Source organism: Giraffa tippelskirchi, chromosome 9, assembly GCF_054371585.1.
Source record: "Giraffa tippelskirchi isolate mGirTip1 chromosome 9, T2T-mGirTip1v1.2.pri, whole genome shotgun sequence".
In the NCBI taxonomy this organism is placed as follows: domain Eukaryota; kingdom Metazoa; phylum Chordata; class Mammalia; order Artiodactyla; family Giraffidae; genus Giraffa; species Giraffa tippelskirchi.
The window spans coordinates 154,768,897-154,793,751 of record NC_137283.1 but is presented as its reverse complement, the minus strand read 5'-3'; the positions used below and the strand labels follow the sequence as shown (position 1 = coordinate 154,793,751).

At 42.2% G+C, this 24,855-nt stretch overlaps 3 protein-coding genes across 50 annotated transcripts in view; 1 reads left to right on the top strand and 2 right to left on the bottom strand.

Moving 5' to 3' along the window:
- Nucleotides 1-24,855, top strand: part of TFB1M (transcription factor B1, mitochondrial) — an 80,734-nt gene that overhangs the window by 42,407 nt on the left and 13,472 nt on the right. For 2 of the 7 annotated variants that reach the window (XM_081529232.1, XM_081529233.1), the window contains exons 6-7: nt 21,784-21,874; nt 23,004-23,059. In XM_081529232.1, the coding sequence (XP_081385358.1) occupies nt 21,784-21,874; nt 23,004-23,059 (147 nt within the window). Of the gene's footprint in view, nt 1-13,911; nt 14,075-16,045; nt 16,449-19,442; nt 21,249-21,783; nt 21,875-22,365; nt 22,632-23,003; nt 23,060-23,659; nt 23,926-24,855 lie in introns of those variants that run through there. The other 5 variants (XR_014065156.1, XM_081529231.1, XR_014065157.1 and 2 more) reach the window with 5 other exon arrangements.
- On the bottom strand, nt 1,441-18,865 carry CLDN20 (claudin 20). Its single transcript, XM_081529235.1, has 3 exons — nt 18,745-18,865; nt 6,885-7,125; nt 1,441-3,499 (listed from the first exon to the last, which is right to left on the bottom strand). Exon 3 carries the CDS (start codon nt 3,401-3,403, stop codon nt 2,744-2,746), a length of 660 nt encoding a protein of 219 aa, XP_081385361.1. The 5' UTR covers nt 3,404-3,499; nt 6,885-7,125; nt 18,745-18,865; the 3' UTR covers nt 1,441-2,743.
- Nucleotides 19,787-24,855, bottom strand: part of TIAM2 (TIAM Rac1 associated GEF 2) — a 230,158-nt gene continuing 225,089 nt past the window's right edge. For 36 of the 42 annotated variants that reach the window (XM_081529173.1, XM_081529179.1, XM_081529192.1 and 33 more), the window contains 5 exons: nt 24,447-24,505; nt 23,771-23,876; nt 22,689-22,776; nt 22,166-22,320; nt 19,787-20,903 (listed from right to left, as the gene is read on the bottom strand). In XM_081529173.1, coding sequence (XP_081385299.1) covers nt 20,308-20,903; nt 22,166-22,320; nt 22,689-22,776; nt 23,771-23,876; nt 24,447-24,505 — 1,004 coding nt within the window. In that variant the 3' untranslated portion in view covers nt 19,787-20,307. The remainder of the gene's footprint in view (nt 20,904-22,165; nt 22,321-22,688; nt 22,777-23,770; nt 23,877-24,446; nt 24,506-24,855) is intronic. The other 6 variants (XM_081529205.1, XM_081529206.1, XM_081529210.1 and 3 more) reach the window with 1 other exon arrangement.

Here is a 24,855-nt window from a genome sequence, read left to right as displayed (position 1 = left end):
CCTAATAAAGTAATGTGGATTATAACTTTTAAGACATATAATTTATACTTATTTTGTTTATTTAGAAGTATGGTATATGGAGCAAGTAACACCCTAACATAGTACAGATTGAAAGCATAAAATTGTGTCAGTACAATCTTAGATGAATTAAAGATGCTACACCCCTGACATAAAGGTCAGCACTTTGGGGCATCCACGCATGACCTTTGAGAATAACAGCATTTTAGAGGCTATCGGCTGCACTTGCCCCCAGCTCGAGGCCTCAATCTGGTAAAATAATCTTAAGCTTAGTCAATGGATGAGTCCACAGAACATACAGGGGGGCACCTTGTTGTACCACTGTCAGTCTGTCTGACTCCACCTCCTGGAAGCAGTGGTACCCTGATCTTCCGGTAGAGGCAGCCCCTGATCCATGAGCCATTAGCATCCAGTACCCACAACAGCTGGGGGAGCGGGGTTAGGGGTATGGTACCAACCACAGCTCTGGTTTCTGACACTAGACAAAGCTATCACATTCCTTATGTGGCCTTCTCTGACCTGGTTACCTGGGAAGTTCAAAACTAAAGTTCATATTTAATTGTTTTAGCAACTGTAAACCAGGATTATTTAATAGCATTCTTTCTATCTTCCTTTTCTTTGTGATTTTAGCCTTTCTTCTTTATCTTTCGGTTTTTGTGTTTATTGAGCCAGCAGTTTTATAAAGTTGCCTCAAATGCTTTTTGGAAGTGAATGAGTCTAAAAGAAAAATGTGTAAATTAAAAGTCAGTTTTATAATTAGAAAAATACCAGAGTTGTCCTTAAAAATCAGATAAAACAAGTGTTGAATAGAAATAAAAGTATTTATAATTATAATCCATTTTAATTATGCTTAATTATAATTCAATTTAAGTAGTTATGCTTTCATATGTACTCAAGAGTAAAATAAGCCATAAATATAAATCCAAGGAAGAAAAAAAATTGCTTCTTTGCAGATGATACTTTTTATGTATGAAATGAACAAAATTATTGGAGGTAAACAGAGATATGCAACAAGTTTTGCAAAATTACACACTACGATGGAAATCCTCGAAAGTCAATAAAGTTAGTATATTCTCAAGTCATATAGCTAAAAATATAGATGACATTTGCTTAGAAGATATTTTAACCACTCAAAAGGAATATATACATAAGTGCATTCCTAATTCCCATGTGAAATCATATCTTTATTTTAGCTCTTTGGTGATGATACAGGAGAGAATGATCTACCAAATAAAATAGGTGTAAAATATTTTAGTCTGTACTTCATATGCACAATTCAAAATTATTTATTCACATAAAAGATAACTTCCCACTTTCTGAGTTATTAATGCATAATGAAGTAACCTTTCCCTCTTTACCATTATATTATGAACAATAACTAAGCTTAAATGAATAAATTATTAGAAACAGCCATGTGCAATGTTTCTTTTGCACATTGGGAAATCCAGTTTTTATTGGCTTTAATATATATCTGAATTACATATAAGATAATCTAACTTTTAAAGCATCCTTTATTCTTTAAAACATTTTCATAACCATTAACTAATTGAAGCAGCTCATTTGTAAAAACATTTTTAACATGAATCAAACTTGAGAAGAAAAAACGACAACTTAAAAATAACCTTTAGCATTCAGATAGTAATCAGTATAATATTAAATGATAGGGGTAAGTCAAAAATGCTAGAGATAAATGAACCTAATCTGGTGAGTCCTCTTGTTAGCAGCCAGAAGAGGGCAGTTCGTAAGCATTTTAAAACAGACTCTTTTTGTTTTCACTTAGCTTATACATAATGCTTTAAAAGTCCTAGAGATTTCAGTTTGAGTTTAGTTTGATTTTGCTTTGCTGTGGTAGCATTTACCAATTTCCTTTATTTCCACCTAATCTTTGAATGCCATATTGTATAGAGATTATATTTCCTAAAATGTAAAAAATGTCCTCCTCTATTGGGAGGTCACAGTGGATAGGGACTTGGGGTTTGGGCAACCTCTGAAACAACTGGACATCTATCCGTAAGGTGCAGTCATACAATGGAGCTTAAAAACAGAAGTAAATTACTGTGGGGTTGTCAGGCAGAAAAGCAGATGATATCCTGAATTAACACCAGGACAAGGTGCTTTTTATACTTGGCAATTTAGTTCTTCTATGAAGTCCAATTAAGTACCAGTCAGTAAGATGTATCAACAGTTTATCTTTAAGAAGAAAAGGCTGTGAAATAATTGCCTTATTAATATAATCAGAAACTCTTTCTTTTATAAACCTTTAGATAAAACATGACAATAATGGAAAAATGATGTAAAACATATAATTGTACATGAAGTTTGGCATTTTGAAAAACTTCATTTTTAAAGTATTTTACATTCTTTGTAGAGACAGTTAAGCACAATTCTGGTATTTAAAATACAGAAGTCACAGCTGCTAAGTTGCTTCAGTCGTGTCCAACTCTGTGCAACCCCATAGACAGCAGCCCACCAGGCTCCACCGTCCCTGGGATTCTCCAGGCAAGAATACTGGAGTGGGTTGCCATTTCCTTCTCCAGTGCATGAACGGGAAAGGTGAAAGTGAAGTCGCTCAGTTGTGTCCGACTCTTCGAGACCCCATGGACTATAGCCTACCAGGCTCCTCCGTCCATGGGATTTTCAGGCAAGAGTACTGGAGTGGGGTGCCATTGCCTTCTCCGGAAGTCACAGCAGGCACCTAAAAATTCCATGTGCATCAGACAGTGTTTCACACATAGTCCTTCAGGCTGTATGCCGAACTGTCCTCTGGCTGTGTGGTGGAGACGGGTGGCTGCTTGCATGGGTGGAGCAAAGCTCCCGAATTCTTCTTTAGACAGGATGTGCAGAAGATCATGCCGGAGATCACCAGCAGCATAGCCGAAATGATTCCAAGGTAGACGGCTCCTCCAGGCTCATGTTTGTTGCTTTGTGGAACTGTCAAGTCCAGAAAGTTTGCTATGATCTCCTTTGTGTACCACACAGTCGGTATTAAACCAGAGGTCCCTGCAGACAGGAAACAAACTCCTCCAGCAAAACAGGCATGCCTCTTGGTTTCCGGGTCCCCTCCTAAGCGAGTGCATTCCATCCCTACTGTGGAAGTGCAGATCCCCACCGCAGACAGGATGCAGGCCAGGATCATGGCGGCCCGCGCGGCCTGCTCGTGGCTGGGGAGGGCCAGGACGGAGTACTTCAGGGTGCAGCTGAACATCCCGGTGCTGTACCACGTGCAGTCCATCCACAGCCCTTCCAGCCGCTCGATGGCCATGATGATGTTGGAGCCCGCATCCATGTTGACCTTCCAGTTGGGCAGCAGCGTGGCCGCGAGGACTCCAGAGACCCCAGATAAGGCCAGGGCGAAAGCCAGGAGCTGGACACCCACCGAGGCCATGGCGTCACGGTGACCTCTGTCCTCCTAGAAATCCCTGACGGCTCTCGGTCAGAACTGTAGCTGTTTCTGCATAGTAGAGAACCGAGTAACCAAAGGCTGGGGAAAGAAGACAAGATCAGGACTGAAAGGAGAAACAAAGACTTCTCTGAACAGTGAAAACTGAGACCACACCTACTAGGCCTCCGCAGGGGACAAGGACACTGCTTCCCAGGAGAGAAGCTCACGCCAGGCCCCCGGGGCTGCCACTTCCTGAGTGATTTTGGTCGGATGGTGCTTGGTACATGGCATCAAGGAAAGAGATGTCCACTTTGTTTCTTGATTTAAAATTTTAAAAAGTGTTTATTGGAGTATAATTGATTTACACTATGTTATAGCTTCTGCTGTACAGCAAAATGAATCAGTTATACATATGTCCACTATTTTTTGGATTCTATTTCCTGTAAGTCATTACAGAGTAGCATTCCCTGTGCTATACAGTAGGTTCTTGTTAGTTATTTTATATATAGTAGTTTTATTTAAAATTTAAACCCTGCTGAAGTTGCCTATAGGGTAGGCATGTACCTTGTTAGATTTAGGCATTGAATTACAGCTGTAGGATAGGTGATAAAGGATTTTAATAGTATTACAGGCTTTAAAAACTTTACTTCTAATTAAAATACTCTATTGGTAATAAGGAAGAATAGTTTAAGCCCATCTGTTAAAATTGATTTATAAATATAAGAAAAGTTTTCAGTATTTGAAAAATGATTATTTTAAAAATCTATTAAACACTGTCCATGCCATTCACATGGCCCAAGTGAATTGTTAAAGAAGGAGAAGAAAGTAGTAGAAAGAACTCAAACTCACTAACATGAAATCTCTGATTTCCAATTTGCAAAATCTTTACCTAAGGCATACCATTGCCTCCCTTCAGGTATAAGTTACTCAAAACTGAAACAATAGAGCCACTGTCTTTTGCTTATAAGAATGTGAGATCCTTTCTAGTGGGGACCAGAACCGTTCCCTGACCCAAATGAAGTCTGCTGCAAAACCGGTTATTCTAAATGATTCAGAAGTAGTGACATAGGATCTTGCAAGTACAAAGCAGAAGTAGCCACATCATTTGTATTTGAGAAAGTAACAAAAGTAATTCACGCTTTTCTTTGCTCCCTCGCTCCCTCGCTCCCTCTCTTTTTATAAGAGGGAAAAGATAGTGCTTGCTGTGTTTTAATCTGACAATATTTACTGCCTTCTTTGAGGAAAATATAATAGTTTCTGAAATACAGCAATACTGATTTTTGTGCATTTCCGAATTTTTGAATGATGTATTAGAATGGTTCTGTGATGATTCATGTCTGTTTCACACAAGGCAGTGTGAGCTCTGAATCTAATAAAATACCTGGCTCAAATCTGGGCTTTCCAGAACCCCTCTGTGCCTCACATCCTCTTCTGGAAAGTGGGAGGATTATAGTGTCTGAATCATGGAGGTAAATACGGTAGTGAAGGTATCTAACCTGTAGAAGGTACTCAGTAAATTATAACTGACATTGTTATTAGTATTTTTTAAATTTTTATGTCATGTGACAGTTGATATTTAATGGCATTTGGGTGTTTTGTTTTTTTTCCCTCTTCCTTCCTTAGGCCGATTCCATTTATTTTCATAGACTCTTAGAGCTGAAGGAAGCGATAGCTCTGTAATCTTGGCCATCACCGTTGTTTCAGATTAGGACACTTAGGTGGTAGATTGCCTCAGCAGTAGATCAGCAGTGCCTGCTTCCCGCTTCTGCCTCTCTCAGCATCCTCACCCTGCCCCCCTCTACCTACCACAGTAATTCCTGGTGAAATCCTCTTGTGTGCTTCCTATGGGAAGCAGGGACAGTGCTACATCTGGAGGCAAAAACACTGTTAACGGTTAACTTCCCTCACTCCCTTTCTCACCAAGAGAAAGAGCGACTCCAGAGGGAATTAATAAGGCAAATGAGCAAATGGCTTAGCTTCAGAGACTCACTGAGGTCCATGTCTGGCTTTTGTGAAATACGTACAGTAATGCGACTCCATGCCTGTGTTACCTTGAATGTAGTTTTATAGTTCAGTATAGTTATAATAATATTGATTCCCCAAGAGGTTAAATCCTGGACTGTCTGAATTCGATTGTTCTATTTTTGTTCATAATCTTAAAATGTAAATTCTACTGTTTCAGGAGATTTGTCTGAGATTTTAAATTCTTAGAGTCAGGGTACCTCGGCTTTGCCTGCCGTCCTACAGTTCATTCTTTCTCTGTTTTCCAAATTTCTTTTCATTTCTGAGACCAAAATAAAAGTTAAGGTTTCTAGAAAAAAAAAAAAGTAAGCACATGTTTGTAGTTGCATAACAGCTGTTTTCAGGTTTGAGTTTTAACATTTCAGACTCCAGCCAGCTCACTCAATTGCTGCCTTCTCAGACCACTCTCGGCTTAACGGATTCTTTTTTTTTTTTTTTTTCAATTAGTTTATTTTCTATTTTTTAACTTTACAAGGTTGTATTTGTTTTGCCATACGTTGACATGAATCCACCATAGGTGTACATGTTTTCCCCTTCCAGGACTCCCCTTGCACCTCCCTCCCCATCCCATCCCTCTGGGTCATCCCGGTGCACCAGCCCGGCGCACCCTGTGTCACGCATTGACCCTGGACTCTGAGAGTGAGGCCGCTGTTAGCGTTCCCTATGAGCATCTCTCTCTTTTTTTCCACTTTGGTTGAGTAACCTTCATGTGTTTGATCAGTCTGTGCAGTCTGTGCTCAGCTTCCCAATTATAACTCTCTTCTTCCCATTAACCAATACATTTTATAAATTACAGCGTAACTCAGACTTGCAGACAGCCTGTTCATCTTAATTAACAAGTGCTGGCAGTGATAAATTACAGACGGCCAAAATCAGTGTAAACAATATGACATTGCATTAAGTCAGCACAGTGCTCACTTACTAGTGAATATTGGACTCGTAAGTGCTTTCCTCTGCATAACAAACTTAGAATTCATTCTCAAAATGAAGGTCACTCTTTTCCTTTCATAAAAATATACTGGCATCTTAGCTATTGCCGTGAAATCTTTTTTTTCCTGTCTCTAGCCATAAGCATGGTACAGTTTGTGGCCTCTTCTCTCAGATTTCTATCTCATAGAGAATAAAGGCATACTTTGTTTCAGTGGTTGTGGTGGTGAAATACTGTGAAAGTAGGCAAAAGCAGAGAGGTCACATGTAAAAACTTAGTTCTAAATAGTGCTCTCATGCTTCCAAAATCTGCTGCATACAGAACAGAACCTATAATGTTAAACTTATGAGCTATTTCCCAAAGAAATTCTGAACTGGATTTCATGAAAATGTAAAGTCAGTTTTCCAGACAAGATTTATGTATATCAAATCTAGCATTTAAAAACAGCTTTACAACTTATAATTCAAACCGAGTTATACTTGAAGGTCTATATTTAGATCTCCAAGCATTATGGAAGCGTCTCATTTTCCATACCTTTTGTCAGTAGCCTTCAGTATCTTAACTCTCTTCTGTCAGTTGTCTTCAGTTGAACCCCAGTAAGGGCTGATGAAGAGACACCACATACATGAGGCTCAGTTCACAGCTTCTGAATATTAATGATAAAACTCCACCAAGTTAACTTGCAAATAGCGATGAGCAACACAGAAATCTGAGAGGTGAAAGTTGCTGATGGTGCTAGAAGATAAATACCAGGTTCTCCATCTCATTTTTTGAGCTGTGGGAGAATTAAGACAAGAGAGGCGGGGAAGGGAGGGAGTTGTTGTTACAACAGGATTTGTCAAAACCTGAAAGCTGAAAATGCTCGTGTCATAGTGTACAGAGGAGGAATTATTTGGGCGCTCACAGAAGGACTTTCTTTTCTTTTAATACTATGTTTTAGTCCATAGTTATAATTTATTTTTGAATTTTTATCTATGTTGGAAGATACAGTTTATTACTTTATGTCCCCAATTAAAGAATGTGGTTGGAAATATTTTTAACTAGATTTTGCTTTGCAAATAATAGTTAAGTGAGACTTTTTATTCTGGTGCTTCTGACTTGTGTGAAATCAAGATTCACAAAATTGGTAGCTTTCAGACTAAACATTCAAAAGACAGGTTTAAATATATATATTTTGATAAAAGCAAAAAGAAAAACCACTACCAGCTGATGACTAGAATCTGATCAGTAAAACTACAAGTGTGTTTTCAGGAGGGGTGAGGGGTGGGTATCCTGAATTTTCTTCTGTTAGCCTTGACACTGAGAAAGATTTCTAAAGTATAACTTAATAAAGAGATTTCAGATAATGTTATAAAGAAATTACATCGAAATAATGTGATGAAACCAAAAGCAAACATTGAGGTGCTAGACCATGAATAATGGTGCAGACATATTTCATCTTCATCTACTTTGGGTTCTCATTTTTTTCTACCTCAGTAATTTTAATTCTACAGGCTGTGCATTTATAACCACTGAGAACGGAAGATAATTTTACGTATGGTTGGATGTTTAAATTTTTACTACTGCTAGTAGCCATGTTAGATGTTATTCATTTCTTTAAAAAGCAGTGACTAATAAAAATGCATGTTTCTGATCTTTCTAAGTTTTTTGTTGGTTGGTTTTAATCTTCTCTAAGTCCGGCATTTAGCAAAATACGTATTGTTTTCTCTTCCTAGAAGTCAAATGTCGATGCATTTGTTTTTTAGCCATAGTGTTGTAATTTTGATATATAAACTTAACTTACTTCTTTTATTTCATGGAGATATATAAGCAGTTCTTTGTATACGTGCTGGATGGAGTAGAGCTGAATTTCAGGCACTGACACTCACAGCATTGCTCTCACTGCTGTATCAAGAGCCCACCAGGTGCCCTCAGTGTTTTGGCTCGTTCTGCTGCTTGTGTGGTGGTGTGCGCACTCACCTGTGCTGAGGCTGACTGGGGGCCGGCGGAGGGACCAGTCTGCTCCCTGCTCTGACCTCCAGCTTAACACAGCCTCCTGGGCATAAATGGCTTAAGCATGCTGTAATGTACGTTGCCCTTTTTATTATATATTTTTTTTCAATTAAGGAATTTATTTAGTTTGGGTACAGTGGGTCTTTGTTGCTGAGCGTGGGCTTTCTCTAGTTGTGGCATCATGGTGCTCGGGCTTCTCATTGCGGTGGCTTCTCTTGTGGAGCATATGGGCTCTAGGGCACGCAGGCTTCGGTAGCCGTGGCACTTGGGCTTCGTTGCTCCGCAGCATGTGGGATCTTCCTGGGCCAGGGATCAGACCTGTGTCCCCTTCACTAGCAGGCAGATTCTTAACCACTGGACCATGAGGGAAGTCCCTGTACATTGGTGTTTTCAAGAACTTTTTGATTTTTTTTTCTGTCTTGATGAGTACATTTATCCTATAATGTATTAGCTGCCTGTTCTCCCACCCCCAGCCATGCATCAGTGTCTTGGGATCTTAGTTCCCTAGCCAGCGATCAAAACCTCACCCCTTGCATTGAAAGAAAGCACAGAATCTTAACCACTGGACCACCAGGGAAGTCCCTTAACCACCTGTTTTTAAAAGGCAAATTTCTGAAATGTAAATAACTTTCATTAACTATAGACCTTTAACACAAGGCAGAATTTCTTGTATAAAGAAGGAGCCAGAGGGACTTCCCTGGTGGTCCAGAGGTTAGGATCTGGTGCTTTCACTGACATGGCCCAAGCGGGTTGGATCCCTGGTGGGGGAATTAAGATCCCACAAGCTGCACAGTGAGGCCCAAGCAAAAGGAGCTGGAAAGTAAAAGTGCATAGAGAAATGTAACTCATGGACATAATTATCCACCACCAATGTGCAGAGAAATCTTTTGAAGTCCAGAGGCTTCTCTAGGTAAACCTTATCTTTGTTTATCTTAGTACGTCTCCCTTCCCAGCCCTTCCCCATTGAACCCCCCGGTTTTGTAGACCCAGCTGGCGACGTGACTCACTGATAGACGTCTCAGATCTGCCAGGGGCAGGCCTGGGCTCCCGATCTTCCCCACGGCGGTCCTCCCCAGTTTCCCAGTGCCCCTTAACAGCAAACGCATCCCTGGATCTTAAAAGCATCCTTTGTCTCAATACCCAGTGTCCATTCAATCAACAAATTCTTTTGTTCCAAAACTTGAACATAAATCAAGAAACCTACCACCTCTGAGCCCCTCTCCTGCTTACTCTGGCTTAAGACCTCTAGAATGTAAAACTCACAAGGGCAAGGATTTCCTGCTGTCTTGTTAATTGCCAGCTCTGTGCCAGGAATGGTGCCTGGCTTATTTTCAAGGTGCAACAGATATTTGTTGAATGAGTTCAGAAACTGATTTTGAGTATATAAAATAACAATAATACATTATCTTTTACATGATTAAAAGTGTAATTTTTGTCCTTTTTAAATGAGACTATCATTTTATTAATTATTCTAATATATAATTATAATTAATAATTATAAATAATCATGATTAATAATTTATTAATTATTATTGCAGCTCTTTAGTACTATCTGAGGCAATACGGTATTTATTTAATTTTTTTTTTATATTTGTCTGCGCTGGGTCTTTGTTGCTGCATGGGCTTTCTCTAGTTTCAGTGAGCCAGGGGGCTTCTCATTGAGTTGGCTTCTCTTGATGTGGAGCACGGGCTTTACGTGCCTGAGTTTCAGTAGTTGTGGCACACGAGCCCAGTTGCTCAGTGGCATGAGGAATTTTCCCAGACCAGGGATCAAACCCAGGTCCCCTGGATGGCAGACTCCCATCCACTGTACCACCAGCGAAGTCCTAGTATTTAATTCTTAAGCCAAGTCTATGAGATAGAATAAATCGTCTCATTTTTAAAGGTGAGAAAACTAAGCTCCTGAGAAGTTATGTAAGATCTGTAAAATGAGTAAGTAGCAGGAATGTGGGATTCAAGCCCGGAATACTGTTTTTTGAAGCTCTGTACACAGAGCCCTGCCCTGTCCCATTTAGAACAGAATGTGTTTTTAAGTCTCATTTAATATGAGTCGCTCCTTTCTGTGGTGGTCTGCATTAAGCTCTGGAAACAAATGAACCCTGACACCTCTGTAGCCTGAACTTTATAAACATTTGCTTCCCACTCATGCCAGGTCTGCCAGTGACTCAGCAGTTCCAACTGTTTTCTTTAAAATGTTTTCATTTATCTGTTTTTAAGAAAAAATGACATGTGATTCCCTTGGTGTATTGTTAAAGAATCAGTAGTTGGACTGAATGTTGGAGAAGAAATAGCGGTACCAAGCCTTTGTGGGAGGTGGTTCTCCGGACCTGCGTCTCTCACCCCTGCCCACACAGGCGCATCATCCCGCTTTAGAAAAGCCCCGGGGCCCAGGCCCCGCCCTGGGGCCCTCAGTTCTGTTGTCAGGGATGATGCCCAGTCAGTGTGTGTTTAAAATACTGCCTACTTAATTCCAATGGAAAGTTGAGGTTCTGATTTTTTTTTTTTAAGTGTCTTTTCTCATTTTTCTCTTCAACCTTAAAAATAATTTAAGTTTAGGTTAAGATTAAGATAGTTTACCTGTTCCAGTCCCACAAATTTAAAGTGACTGACTTAATCCTAAAAAAATGTTTCTCTTCTTGACTCCATCATGGAATATTAACATTATCAGCTATGAGCACAATCAGTGCGTTATTTTCCTCCACCTTTATGGTCATTTTATTTAAAATAATGCTTTAGGCTGCCCTGAACACTTGATCCTTTAGAATTGGTGGTTTGTAGACTAGTAGATTACAGTGAGGACTGTGTTTAAATGCAGATGACTGTTCTCTGGATACTGTGTGCTCCTGAATGTCTAATGAGGCCACCCTGGCTCGCGGCTCTGTGCGACTCAGATACGTGTTTCTGATGTGGCTTACATTGCCATTTCTCTATTATTTACTACCTTACTTTTCCAACATTTTGTTGCTCCTTTTTAATGTCTTCGTGTGAAAGGACCTTGATTTATTTTCTATGTCCTTATCACATTGTTTTAGAATATTAAGACAGTCTTGGGATTTTGCAGTGACACTTGGAGATCAGCCTGTAAGTATGTATTTGTTGTTCGCTTTGCACGTTCTTTTGAAAACCAGGACATTTTTCTGAGAAACCTCTCCCTTGCCGGTAGTGTCTCGGGTTGGACCGAGTGCCCCTCGTCTCGGCCTGGCCCTCAGCTCACCGCCTCCTCCCCGCCCACCGGGCCGCCTGCGTTTCAGTCCTCGCCCACGCTCTGCCGTCCTGGGTGGGTTCGTGTCGACTTGGTGATACTGCCAAACTAGAGAGCTTACATCAGTTTCCATCATTTTTCTTTATTGTTATGCCTCTGGTTACATACATAGGAGGTCCCTCCAAACTCCGTGAGTTAAACTAGTAAAATCACCATGTGAAGGAAGAGATCTGGTACCTATGGAATCCGTCTTTAAAAAGACAGACTTGTCTTTCAAGTCAGAAACAGGAAGAGCAGGACACCGTGACACTTGGCGTGACACAACACACTTAGCACCTCCGCAAAAGGAGAGCAGGTCTGGGTGCTGAGAGCACACGGACTGGGAGAATCCGGTACCCTGTACCTTGAGGGGCCAGCCCCTCGGGCTGAGCACCAGTGACCATGGCAGCAGCATCTGCGTGAGCTTGTTCTGTTCCGTGCCTCTGCAAGCCTTCTCAGCATAAGAGCTTGCACTTTAGGTAGTTTTTTTAGGAAGGGAATGTACTGACAGTCAACTTGCATGTCTCTTTGACAGTTGTGACTCTTGATGAATTACTAGATTTGCATCCGTGTTCCTTTATCCGTCTTCTCAGCATAGTAATGGTAATACTTATAGCAGCAGCAATTACTGACTACCTGGTGAGTTTGTATAGATTGGAGCCACCCCCAGGGAGCTGAGTGATTCAGAGGTGCTGGAGTTCTCTGGAGCCATGAAACAAAACCCAGAGGTCAGGCCCTGGCCTCAGCCCCCTCTGCCGCCACAGTCCGGCCCCTGGCAGGGACCTCCTTCATCCCCAGGGGCCTCCAGGGGTCACTGTTACACAAACAATAAAGTCATGGTTTGTGGAAAAGCGTGTGGTTTTAGAAAGGTGTTTTCCCTGTGATCATTCGGTACCTCCAAGTTAAGTATAACAGAATATCCTCACCCAGTATTTGTGCATTCTTGTCCCTCTTGTATTTAAAATTGTTCCCTTCCTTGGGACCAAGAAACCCTCGTATGTCTTGTTGCTGGTAGGCCTAATTTACATACATACATGCATTTGCATAATATACCCAGTAAAAAGCCCTCACCATCCTCTGCCCTCACTTTGGGTGCTTCTTAGGCTTATTTCTTATCGTGTCCTCAGCTCACCCACTCTTCTTACATGCTTATGCTCCTAGAGTAAACACTGTGACTGTTTAAAATCTGTTCTTTTTGTATCATTCTAAGAAGGAAAAGAGGAAAAGCACTCAGGCACTACAAGCTGCATAGCTATATCATCACAGGCAGTAGTGACTGTGACCGTTACCCTTCTTGGGGGTAGGTGCAGCTGCAGGGCCCAGGGCATTCTGACGGAGATATGGGCATGGGAACCCTGAGGGAGTGAGCCAGCACTGGTTAGGGAGGAACCAAGCATCCCCAGGATGCTCACCCGACTCTCATTTCACCTGACGCCGAATGTGACTCTCCTTCCTCAGGATCTGTGGGCCCTTCATGCCTTCTGCACGAATCTGTCTGAGACAGTCCTGCCTTGAAGGTCGGATCCTTGTGTTGTTTCTGGAGTCTGATTATTCCCTGTAGTCATCCTTTGTTTGCATCATTCCTGTGACCTCTCCCAGTTGTGGTCGTATCTTGGCTAAGTGAACTGTAACTTCCTAAGTGTGTTTCCTCTCCAGTGGCTTACCCTTTAATAATCCTGAACACCATGGGAGCTGTTGAAGACCTTTTCTTAGCTAATGGCCAGTATTGTTTCTGTACCTTTCCATGGGGTAGTTATTGAGCTCTTTGACATGTTATGATCATCTCAAAGTCAGAAACAGGGCTGTACAGTCTTCAGTGTTCCCTGGACCATGTTGATTCAGGATCTGAGCTGGCAATATCTGAGATTTAATAGCTTCTTACCCCAGTTCTCCCATGAGGCCGAAGTGCTGCTCTGAGCTCATAACCAGTCATGTCCTAGACACCCTGGCCTGGGAAGTAGGACACCTGCCTCCAGCCTGCTAATGATGAGAAGCAGAACCTCCACTTTGTACAGCATTGACCTTACAGTGGGTTGGAGAGGCAAATATTTAAAGTTGTAAATGCTCTAATTTGAAATTTTAGTAGGTCATTTTAGCGTATACTGATCGGCTGAGTTTGGAAAGGGACTGAAAACATTTAAACCGGAATTTTTAAGTGCATCTAGTGCCCAGAGTGACTTCTCTTTTGGAATCAAACCCTTTAACAGACTTAAAACTCAGGCAAGGAAACTTAATGGTTATAATTTTAAATAAGCATTCATTTATAAGTAAAAAGCATTTTTGAATCTGTTACCATAGTTACCAAGTAGCTTTCCTGTGGTTCTACAGAAAATGGGCTCCATCCTACAGTGTGATTCTGAGAAATGTGTTTGGAGGCAGGTGTAGGAAAGAGGGTGGTGTCGGTCTCCCAGAGAAGCAGGACACGCTCCTGGAAGAGCCTTTTTGCCTGAGTTTTCTGTGACCCTCTGCTCAATAGTGACTGTATTTGATGGTGAGTGGAGATTTCCTTTTATCTGAAACATTATTAGCCAACTTAACTGGGTATCAAAGTTATATTCAAACTTTAGAAGTCTACTGCTACAGTTTATATGGGGTGCTGCTACATTTATACATGGTTTTAAACTTTTTAAAAAATAAAAAATGTGGCCTATATTTGTAAATAGCAGCTATATCTCAAAGGAATAAAATCAGGCAAATAAAGATGAGGCCAAATTTTTAAATCCAAGGATTCTAGGAGTGGCAGTTTCTTACTGGAAGGAGAATGCATCTATCCCTGTTTTCATGCCTTTGATCTTTAATAGTATTTGAACATTAGAGTTTGGATAATATTTTGTGGGTTTAGGGTTGGGTAGGGTTTAATTTTATCTCAGTTTACTAAAAAATTATTTTCTCTGGAGACTGGCAGGCTGCTGACTGGAAGAATCAGAACTAATCTGGAAGGACTGGATTTAAAGGGTTCAAGGGGCTGAGTCATAGAGGGTTGGCAGAATGAGCAGTCAGGACAGGAATGCCAGTGAGCGCAGGTGGTAGAAAGGGGTGGGGCGAAGTCGAGAGAACGGTCTAGAACAGTTGAGTTCACTTGAGCCCCCAGGCCCGTGCGTTCTCCCATGCCTTTCTCCTCTGTGTTGACCACAACCTTCTCTGGGGCCCCTGGATCCTGTTCCCGTGGTGTTTTTTGTGAAGCTCTAAGGAAAGTCCGGGCCTTTTAACTGAAACATTTTCCTACAGGAAAGGAAGTGCTTGTTAGTCACCTTGGAGAAACACATAGAGCACAATTTGAAAAACTATTAAAATTTAATAAGAACATTGAGATAGTCACTGCAGTGGAAGAATAACTGTTCCACCCAAGGCGTATAATCGTCACTAAGACAGTCTGAAGATGGACATGTTAGGGAGCGTTTTCAGGTGCAAAGTCTCTCCATTGCCAGCTTTCACTCTCCAGCTTAGAACATTCTCAGCATTTGCCAGCCTCAATGATGGGGACGCGGGGAGGTCAGCGGGGCGGTTCCAGGCAGCTCAGACCCCACCTAGCAGGAGAAACACCACTGGCGCCTCTGAAAGCCCATCCGGTTGGTCCTCTTGGGTCTTTCTCGTCCACACAGCCTCACATCACATGCCAAAACTTTTTCTCCAACCTAAAAACAAACGACAGAAGTTGCCCCATCCTTATATATTACAGGCCCAGTTGAAGGAATAATTTTGTAGCCACAGGAATATTTAGAAGCATGTCCTCCTAAGAGAACACGATAACCCCTGTGAATTTTAATAAAACATGGAATTCCTTTTGATAAGTAGTGGTACGGCCCACACTTCATACATTGCTGTACTTTCTTTGCTCTGTAGAGTGTATGATGTTCTAAGGAGCAAGTTTAGCAATGATCCCATAGAGACTGAAGCTTTTGTAAATTACGAGTAGATTTCCCATTTCCTAGACCACGTCTCTGTAGGCTTTTGTGTGTGTCATAGCTGCTTTGACTCCATTTCCCCTCCTAGTCTTTACTTGCAGTATTTTCCAGTGTTGTTTTGAATATATCCTTGTGAACCACTGTGAGTCCATTTTTAGAATAGGGATATGCCTGAGTAGTTTTATTTTCTGATAAAGAATCTCAACAGCTGGTAGTAGCTTAACACTTAAACAGTAGTAGTTTTGGTGGTTTCCATTCCATTTGGTTCCTGCCTGTGTCTCGTGGGACATTTAAAGTTGTTAGCAGAAAGTTATGTGGCCATGCAGACAATGAGCATGAATTCAATCCAGCTGATTAATCAGTGTCTATATCCGAAAGAAGTGGTATCCTAATTGATTTCCTTTCTGGGGAGTTTAGCGCTGAGTGGTCCCTGGGGGCCCATCTGCCACGTCTCTGGCTTTTGAAGTCCAGCCTTATAGTTGGAACTGCTGCTGCAGCTTATTTTTTTACTCATTCAAAAGCTAAATATTCTAATGCTATCTGTTACCTGCCTACAGACTTTAAAGATTATTTGGATTAATCTTAAATGGCCAATGTAAAACTGCATCTAAAATTAAGTGACTGTTAAGCACAAGCCTAGTGGCTGCCACTACAGAACAGATGCAGCCAACTGTGAGTTCCCTGCGGCAGCTCAGAGGCGAGGGTAGCATCTTACACGCCTGGAGGAGATCCACCGTGCTCCTGCTGATCCATCCTCCTGTGTCGTACGAAGATAAACCGTCTCGTGTACTACAGCAGGCAGTAAAAGGCTGTGTGTTTTCTGACAATGAAGGTGGACGCGGCGGTGGTGCACTTCACCCCCCTGACCCGGCCCAGGATCGAGCAGCCCTTCAAGCTGGTGGAGAAGGTGGTTCGGAACGCCTTTCAGTTCCGAAGGAAATACTGCCATCGAGGGCTCGGGTAAGAGTGTTTCTTCCTGTTCGGCAGCACTTCTTACAAACTCCTCAATCACCTTCCAAGATTAAGAACTAATGTTTTTATGATTGTTCAAACTGCCTGTAAATATTACTCTTAGTTCATATCCTGCGATGAACCAACCTTGACAGCCACTGAGGAGAAAGCAAAATGTTTTCTTAACCTCAGATGCCACTGGGAGGTTTTGTTTGGTTTGATCATAAGTACAAACGAAAACTGACATCACACAGTTTACAGTGAGCCTGTACTGGGAGGTCATGATTTCACTCAGGACTCAAACCATCTGAGCTGTTGTTACTCTTGACACTTCTGCCACTACATGTGTGGCGTTTTCTCCAACACGAGCAAATTCCATAAGTCTCCGACCACCACCTGGGTGTCTTGCAATTTAATTCAAGTCTGATAACTCGCTGCCTGGCATTAACGCAGCCCCTCAGCTCAGTGCCACCAGGCTGTCCCCACTGCAGACACTAGTGGCGAGTCCCAGGTGGCTGCTCATATTTACGACTGACTGGCTGTAAATTGGCAGTTTCCATGATCTTGTCCATCTTCAGCTTCAGTAATCTGCTAGAATGGCTCATACTTTCATGTATTGATTTTATAAGGCTATGACTCAGAACTGCCAAGTTGGAGGAGATGCCCAGGACATGGTTTGGGGGTGGGATGTCCTCTCGAGGTTTCTCACTTCCCAGCACCTCGTGTGTTCACCAACCTCAAAGCGCTGCTAACCCCATTATTTGGGGGTTTTATGGAAGTTCATTACCTGAGCAGGACTGCGTAAAGCATTGGCCACTGGCGGTTAAGCTCAGTTTTCCAGCTCTTCTCTCAGACATGCAGTGGTAGTTCCATCCTTCAGTCACATAATTGAGTCCCCTAGCCTGATGCTTTCCAGGGGCCACCAAGAATCACCTCATTAGCACAGAACTCAGGTATGATTGAAAGGGGCTTGTTATGAATAACAAACGATGGTCCTGTCACTCCTTACTCAAGAAATTCCAAAGATTTTAGAAGCTCTGTCTTAAGAACCTAGGACAAAGACCAAATATGTGTATTTCCTATCACACACACTAAGTGGGTTTTTTAATGCCCTGTTTCCATCAGGTTGCTATATCTTGAAGATTATAAGGACATAGTTAAAATTAGGAAGCAAAGATAACTTCTGAGTAGCCAGAACAATGTCTGAAGTATCTGTGTGAACATGTTTTTCTTAACAGAGAGCTCCTGTGTGTGAACTTGAGAGGCCTCAGGGTCACCAGTGATGCTTGATAGCCAGTGACAGTCAGGAAGACATGTGACTAGGCCTAACATAGTCTAAGAAGGCAGGAAAGCAAATGTGTAGTTTAAGTACAGTCAACTGTAGTTCTTTAATAAATCAGTTTAGCTTTAGAGGCACATATTATTTTCTAGGGCTTCCCAGGTGGTGCTGGTGGTAAAGAACCTGCCTGCCAATGCAAGAGATGTTAAAGAGACACAGGTTCAAGCCCTGGGCTGGAAGGATCCCCTGGAGGAGGGCATGGCAACCCACTCCAGTATTCTTGCCTAGAGAATCCCATGGACAGAGGAGCCTGGCAGGTTACAGTCCATGGGGTCGCAAAGAGTTGGACACAACTGAAGTGACTTAGCATGCATTATTTTCTAAGAATAGCTAGCTCCATTTCAGTTCTCTCTGGTTTTGTGAAGAATCCCTTTAGCCTGTGAAATTACTTCAGGCCCAGCTGGACAGCTGCCTCCTGAAACTACTGGAATCCACAGAACCTCCCCGGAGGATCTGACAGCCTGCTGTTGGCTGGCTCTAGTTAGGCCGGTGTTCATGCCCACCAGGAAGTTACTACTTCTCTAGTTGGTGATGCCACTGGCTATCCTGGTACAATTAGGGTGAAGGCACCCCTCTGGTTTGCCGCAGCCCCCCTCCCCACCCACCAGGATGCACTGCTACAAGTAGGACACGAGCTGGAGGTCACACAGGGTGTGACCCCTATAGTTGTATGTGACAGCCCTGATTCAGGGAGGGAAAAAAATCACTAAGTACATCCTACTTGTAGCAATCCTGGAACTGGCCTGAGCCCAGAGCTGGCCCTAGCATTTCCAAGACAACCCCCAGCTAAGTAATGAGCTCCATTCACGTCACACACGCCATCCTCTGTGCAGAGATGGGCCAAGCCTTGTGACCCTCTTTGACCTTTTGGTGACCTTCAGTCACATCACACCACACAGCAGTCCCAGATCACAGAAACTATGATCAAACCCCTGCTTGCCATGAAACTGAACGCAGTCAACTCACCCTGAAAATGGGGACGTGGTGTCCCTGATCGAGAAGACCATCAGCCTGTAAGAAAACTCGGTCTTCTCTTGCCATGATGTCTTCCAGGCCCTTTGAGACAGGTTCTGTTGAGCCTCTGAGACTTGAGAGAAGAAAACAGAATCCAGGTGTAGCTTTGCAATATATCAGTCAGTTTCACTATTCATTTTAAAATATTAATCTGTTAGGTGAAATTTACAATTTATACTTGAGTCAATTTTAAAGATGCTTGAGTTATCTTAAAGAGGAAAATAACTTTCTCTTTTCATATGTTTTCTAACTTTGCAAAAGCTGGTAAGTTCAAGTGACACAGAATCAAAACTGCGCCAGAAATAATATGCAATTTTTATATTTAAAATGTGAGGCACCAACTTGTATTTCTCTAAGAATGCAGCTGAGCATATGATAAATTTCCCTTAAAGATACATGTACTGATTTAGCTTTAGAACTTTTTTTCTCACGTGGTCAGATTAGCTCTGCCCTCAGTGGTGGTCCATACCTGTGGCTGGTGGTGTGAGCAGAGGCTCCTCCACGGGCTTGGGGCCCGCACGTCTCTACAGAGGCTCCTCTTCCACTCCCTAGTGTTGTCGGAAGCATGCCGTTTTCAAGGGAGGGGAGAAGGAAGCAGCATCATTTGTAGAATTTAAGTGACATTCTGAATTTTTTCCTCTTCCTTTCAGAATGTTATTCCCTGAAGCTCGGCGATTAGAAAGCACGGGAAAACTGTTAGAGTTGGCAGATGTGGACCCGACTCTCCGACCTACCCAACTCACTGTCTCACATTTTAAGAGCCTCTGCGATGTGTACCGAAAAATGTGTGAGGAAGACCCACACCTCTTTGCTTACAATTTCAGAGAAGAACTCAGGCAAAAGTCAGGAAAAAGGGGATGACAAGGAGAGTTGCAGACTGTAGCTGCTACTTCAGGGCTGCTGGCCTGCCCGGTGCTGAGCTGCTCATGCGTGCTCACGGCGGTGACTTACTCCCCTTTTACAGGTTCATAAAGAGAAGAAATATCAAGGAAGATACAGTACAAGCTTTCCTTTAATATACATATATATACTGCATAGATGTGACATGTTTAGTATAAACAGCATCTATTACAACCTTACAAAAATGAAGTGTCTGCACATTGTACCCCTAACCCACATTAGAATAATTTAAATATGCTTTAAATAAAGTGAAACCTAATAGCTGAAAGAAAATAACCAGAGGATTGGAGAAAAAATTACCTTTTAAAAGCTATTAATCACAACTTCCCCACCTTTTTCTACATAAATTAGAATGCATTCATCTTAAGGATTCTAAATCATTTTGATACCTGCTCAAAAGGGATATAAACTTAAGTAATTTACAAATTTTGACCAGTTTAATCTAGTTTTCTGATCCACAATAAATTAAAATAACTTAAGTCTTTACAACTATTTGTGGGAAAATGTATCCTGCACAAAACCTAACAAACAGTGGATAGTGTTTCTGCAATTTTCATTTTGCCACCAGTTTAAAAGTGAAACCAGCAGTGTAACCCATATCTGGATTGGACCGTGCTAGGACTTTCCATGGCTCTCTGTTTCATAAAAGCACTCTTCGCTGACAACCGACGTTAAGCTCTGGACACTGAATTCTCGCTCGAGGACAGAACTGAGATCAAGGCTGGAGTTTCCCGGATGATTGTCCAGGGACTGGTGACGCGTCTGTGCCCTCAGCAGAGTGCCCCTGTCCCTCTTGGTGCTGTTGGCCTTGCGTTTGATGGCGCAGAAGTGCCCCCGCACCAGCTTGGGCTGCCCGTCCTTGCCGGGCAGCTCTTCAGCCGGGTGAGCATCGGGGTCCTCGGAGATCCTCAGTCTCTGGAACTGGATCTCGATGTCTTTGGTGGGGCTGCCCTGCCTCCGAGCCTGGTGGTAGTCCTCCTCGTCGTCGCTCAGAATGTCGCTCTCTTTGATGAGGCTGTCGGAGAAGTCGGCCAGGCCCGAGTGGGGGTGCTGCCGGGGGTCCTGCCTGTTCCCGGCGGGGGGGCAGCCGCTGCTCTGGGTGCTGCTGCTCAGGCTGCCCTCGTCCGAGTCCAGGGAGCTGCCCTTGCCCGGCTCCCCTGGCCACTCACTGCTGGAGGAATTCTTAAGGACTTTTAAGGACCTGGATGAAGCTGCAATGAGAAAAGCACACGTTCCCTTATGACAGAGGAACTGATTCTGCAATGTGTAATGTTGGCCTTGTAGGTTATAAGAGTTAACATCTTAATTAAAATTTTTTCATCTCACTTCAATTACCAACTATCCTGGGACTTGAGCAAAAAAAAAAACACGTAGATACTGCAAATATGGACATTTTTTACTTATGTGTAGTTGAAATTTTAAGTTGGGGAATTTGGCATTTTTGGATGATCAGTTATCAGAACTTAATTATTGAGATAGAACAGTAAGCTATAAACTGTCCTAAGGGCTTGGCTTATTTTGCTAATGAATAAATTTAAAAGTTAGTTGCTAATAAATCTAGGTTCCTTTCTTTCACTAAAGTACTCCATGGTTACAGAACTAAGATTACATAGTATTTCTCTGCCCACCTTCTCACCTGTTTCCCTTGCTGCTCAGGTAAAGATTGGAAAATGCTTTTTCTCATGAGCGCTGTCTATTGGATTTCTCATCAACTTTGAGATTTAACATGAATATTGAGTTGTACACACGTGTATTTGTGTTTAACTCCTTTCTCTTGGGTTGAAGGGAAAAGGGTGAGTTCAGTTGTATTTCTGCAGACAATAGTATATTTTTGATGGCTGTAGCTTATTTTGCCAGTGGAGAAAAAAATAGAAAATATATGGTAAATCTGAAGAGGTCAAACTGACCAAAAATAAGAGATACATTTTGCAAGACTAAAAACTAGATCGATGATATTAACGAAATAGTTATATAAAAAGCTGGAAGTTTAAGAGCAGCAGGATTTGGAATGTTTACCTATAGAGTGGGTTTACTAAGTGTGGGTATATTGGGGTTTTTGACCTTTATTCACTTAGTATTAACCTTCTCTAGAGGGTTTGCACTGTTGCGAGCACTGGGAACGCGGCAATGAGCAGAACCAAGTCCCTTGACTCCGGTACATCTCAGTGGAAGAGAAAAGATGGTAAGTGTAGACTGTGTAAGCCAGTGGAGACAAGGATTTGGGGTTGGGGGTGGTTATACTTTATAAAAGGAGGTCTGGTGGGGAGAGGCACGCTTTAGGTTTCTTGAAAGAAATAGAATGGTGGTGACCACCTCATTCCATCCTGTGTGTTGGGGTGTGCTTTACAGCTTAGAAAGCTACTGCAGATCATTTACAAAGTGATGACCGGCTGCCCTGTTCTAAGAGCATACATGCTTGCAGAGAAGCTCATCATGGTTTCTTGAATACACCCACGGCCAGACGAGTTCTCACCTAATTTGGCTGAGACAGGAACGCGGTTCTTAAGGGGTACCAGGCGATCCTTACATGTTTTCTCCAGGGGTAATTCACACTTTATGTGACGCCTGAAATTTTCCCTCAGAATAGATCGAATCACCTTGACGATATTGGTTTTGCTTTCATTGTCACTGGAGGGGAGAGAAAACACTGGTTGTTTCTGCTGTCTCATCCAGCTTCCATTCCTTGTCTCCTGCCCTCCCGTGGTACATGAGGACAGACTGACAGCAAGTTGCCCAGCCTCTGTATGCCGCTGTCTCTTGTCGCTTACAAAAGGAGTGAGAATTGATCGTTCTTGAACTTCCTGCAGGCACTAAGATTTGGATGTATATTTAATCAATGTATTATTCTACTAGAGCTGCAGTTGCCAGTTTGCAGAGGGTGGGTGTGATCCTGAAGTCATCAAAATTCAAGAGGGCACTAAAAATAAACCCATTTTTAAGAGAACATAATTCTGGTCTTACTCCCAATGGCTTTCATTTTTGGAAGGCAGTAATACCTGCAGCACAACTGAAAGATGGTCTCTGGCCGTCCTTCTATTTCTGACTTGGTGTGGATCAGCTCCCATAAGGAATTATTTTCTGTCCCTGTATAAAAAGAAACCAGGGGCTGCAACTCGGCCAAAGATGCTGTGATAAAGGACATTTGTGAAACTTGAAACCCACAACCTAGTAACTTTTATTTAAAGAGTTCAATATTCCCAATCCTGACTCTCATCATTTTTTTCTGAGGCTCAATTCTGTGTATGACTTCCATAATAGTTACAAAAAGTTACATATGTTTTAGTTACTTTTTGTACATTTCCCGCTGACAGTTCCCATCCATCTTGGTGCTTTTGCCCTACCTCCGGATCCCATCTCTGGGAAAGAGGTAAGTGGACCTCGTTTTTCAACCTCACTCCTTGGAAGGAACAATAGGATGTGCTCAGGCACTTTAGGTAAAGGCAGCCAGCACCACACTCAGTCATGGTCCAGGAAATGTGAGCACTTCAGACAAAACCTGAACAGGGACCCAGGCTGTCACTACGGGCCTCAGCCTGTTGGTCTTTTCCATCACCAGAGGCACTGTCACCAGAACAGGGTTATTCTAGAAGGATCTCTGAACATTTTGCATGGAAAATTTTTTTCTGTATCACTTGGAATACTGCTTAATCTTAAGGAATTTTCTGGTATTTCAAATTTTGTGAAAATTTGTGTTTCTTTAACAAATTTTAGGGATAGATATTACCCTAAAATTATTAGAATAACTAGAAATGTTAGATATTAGGATATTAGGAAAATGTTGAAAACCATCAACAGTGAAAATAAGGAAACAATGAAGTATTTAGCAAAGAAAAGCCATCCTCTAAGCATTTACTTCCTCCAAAACCTGTAAAGAAACATCACAACAATCTCTCGTCCTCATTTTCCTTGCCTGTAAAATACCAGAAATTATCCCCAGGTTCTTTCCTCCTACTTTTTCATTCCATAGTTTGAAAATTCCCTGAAGATGTATTTTTTTTCTGGCATTTGTACAACACGCAATGAAAATTCCCTGAAGATGTATTTTTTTTCTGGCATTTGTACAACACGCAACAATTACCTGCTGTATTTCCCAGTCTGACTTGAAGCGCGGATATGGGGATCAACCAGCGAAACTTAAACGGATCCAGGTCAGCATTGCTGTGTGCAGGCCGGGAATTTGAGGGCTGTAAGGTGAAAGCCCCCCAAGAGCAGGGTTAGAGCAAGCTGGCTCCCGGGGCACCTGTGCACATGGCAGGAACTGGGCGCTCTCCCTGGTGCAGACCTGCCGCTGTGTGGGGCTTGGGGTGCAGAAGGGAATCGAGTCAAGTGTGTCCCAGCTCTGAGGAAGCTCTCAGATGGGCTGCGGACAGGGCAGAGTTGTGGTTTGGGGAGCAGAAGTTCTAGGTTTCTAAGCAATAATGATAAGCCTTCTATGACCTCATGTTACCACCTCTAGAAAGAAACCAAAATTACATAGAATGACCCATGTTTGCTCCATAGCAACCTGGGTCATTTTTAGGAACAGAAAAGCTGGTTTTCTAGGTAGGCCCCCAGCATGGGTGTTTGTGTATATCTTTTCAAACAGACATCTTTGATGGGGAGAATAAATACCCCAAGTATCTGATTTGCTCAGTTACCCCAGGAATAAGCCACATCAGTTGGCCAGGCCTTGGTCCTTAGCAGGCTTCCCAGTTCAATAACAGGAAGATACAGTTGAAAAAGTTAGCTTTAATCAAAGTTAATTCATGTCTTACCAATTTCTTTTTCAGTTTGCAGTTTTCTTTATAAACCAATATGACAGCTCTCTTAAAAACTAAAGAAAGAGAAGAGAAAGAAATGTCATTATTTAATACAAACTCTCCTAACTGTTGAACTGCAGCTGAATATTTTAATAGAACAAAGCTCTTCAAGATCCCACAATGGTGACACATGGGCAAATAAATAGTACTTCCTTCTGTTCATATTTGAATCATGCACAAGTACTTGCTTATTTAAAAGCTATTGTTTGAAGGAGATCCTGGCATTTTGTTTTTTGAATTCTTGTTTTATCAGAAGCTGAGGACATGGGGTTCATCTCAATGAGAACACACAGTCTATGCCCACTCTCCCAGCTCTCGGTGGGAATTAAGACATTTTGAAGTGCAGCAAACTAAGATGGCAGAT

Coding starts and splice junctions, on each gene's coding strand:
- CLDN20 (XM_081529235.1), bottom strand. CDS start 3,403: ATGGCCTCGGTGGGTGTCCAGCTCCTGGCTTTCGCCCTGGCCTTATCT.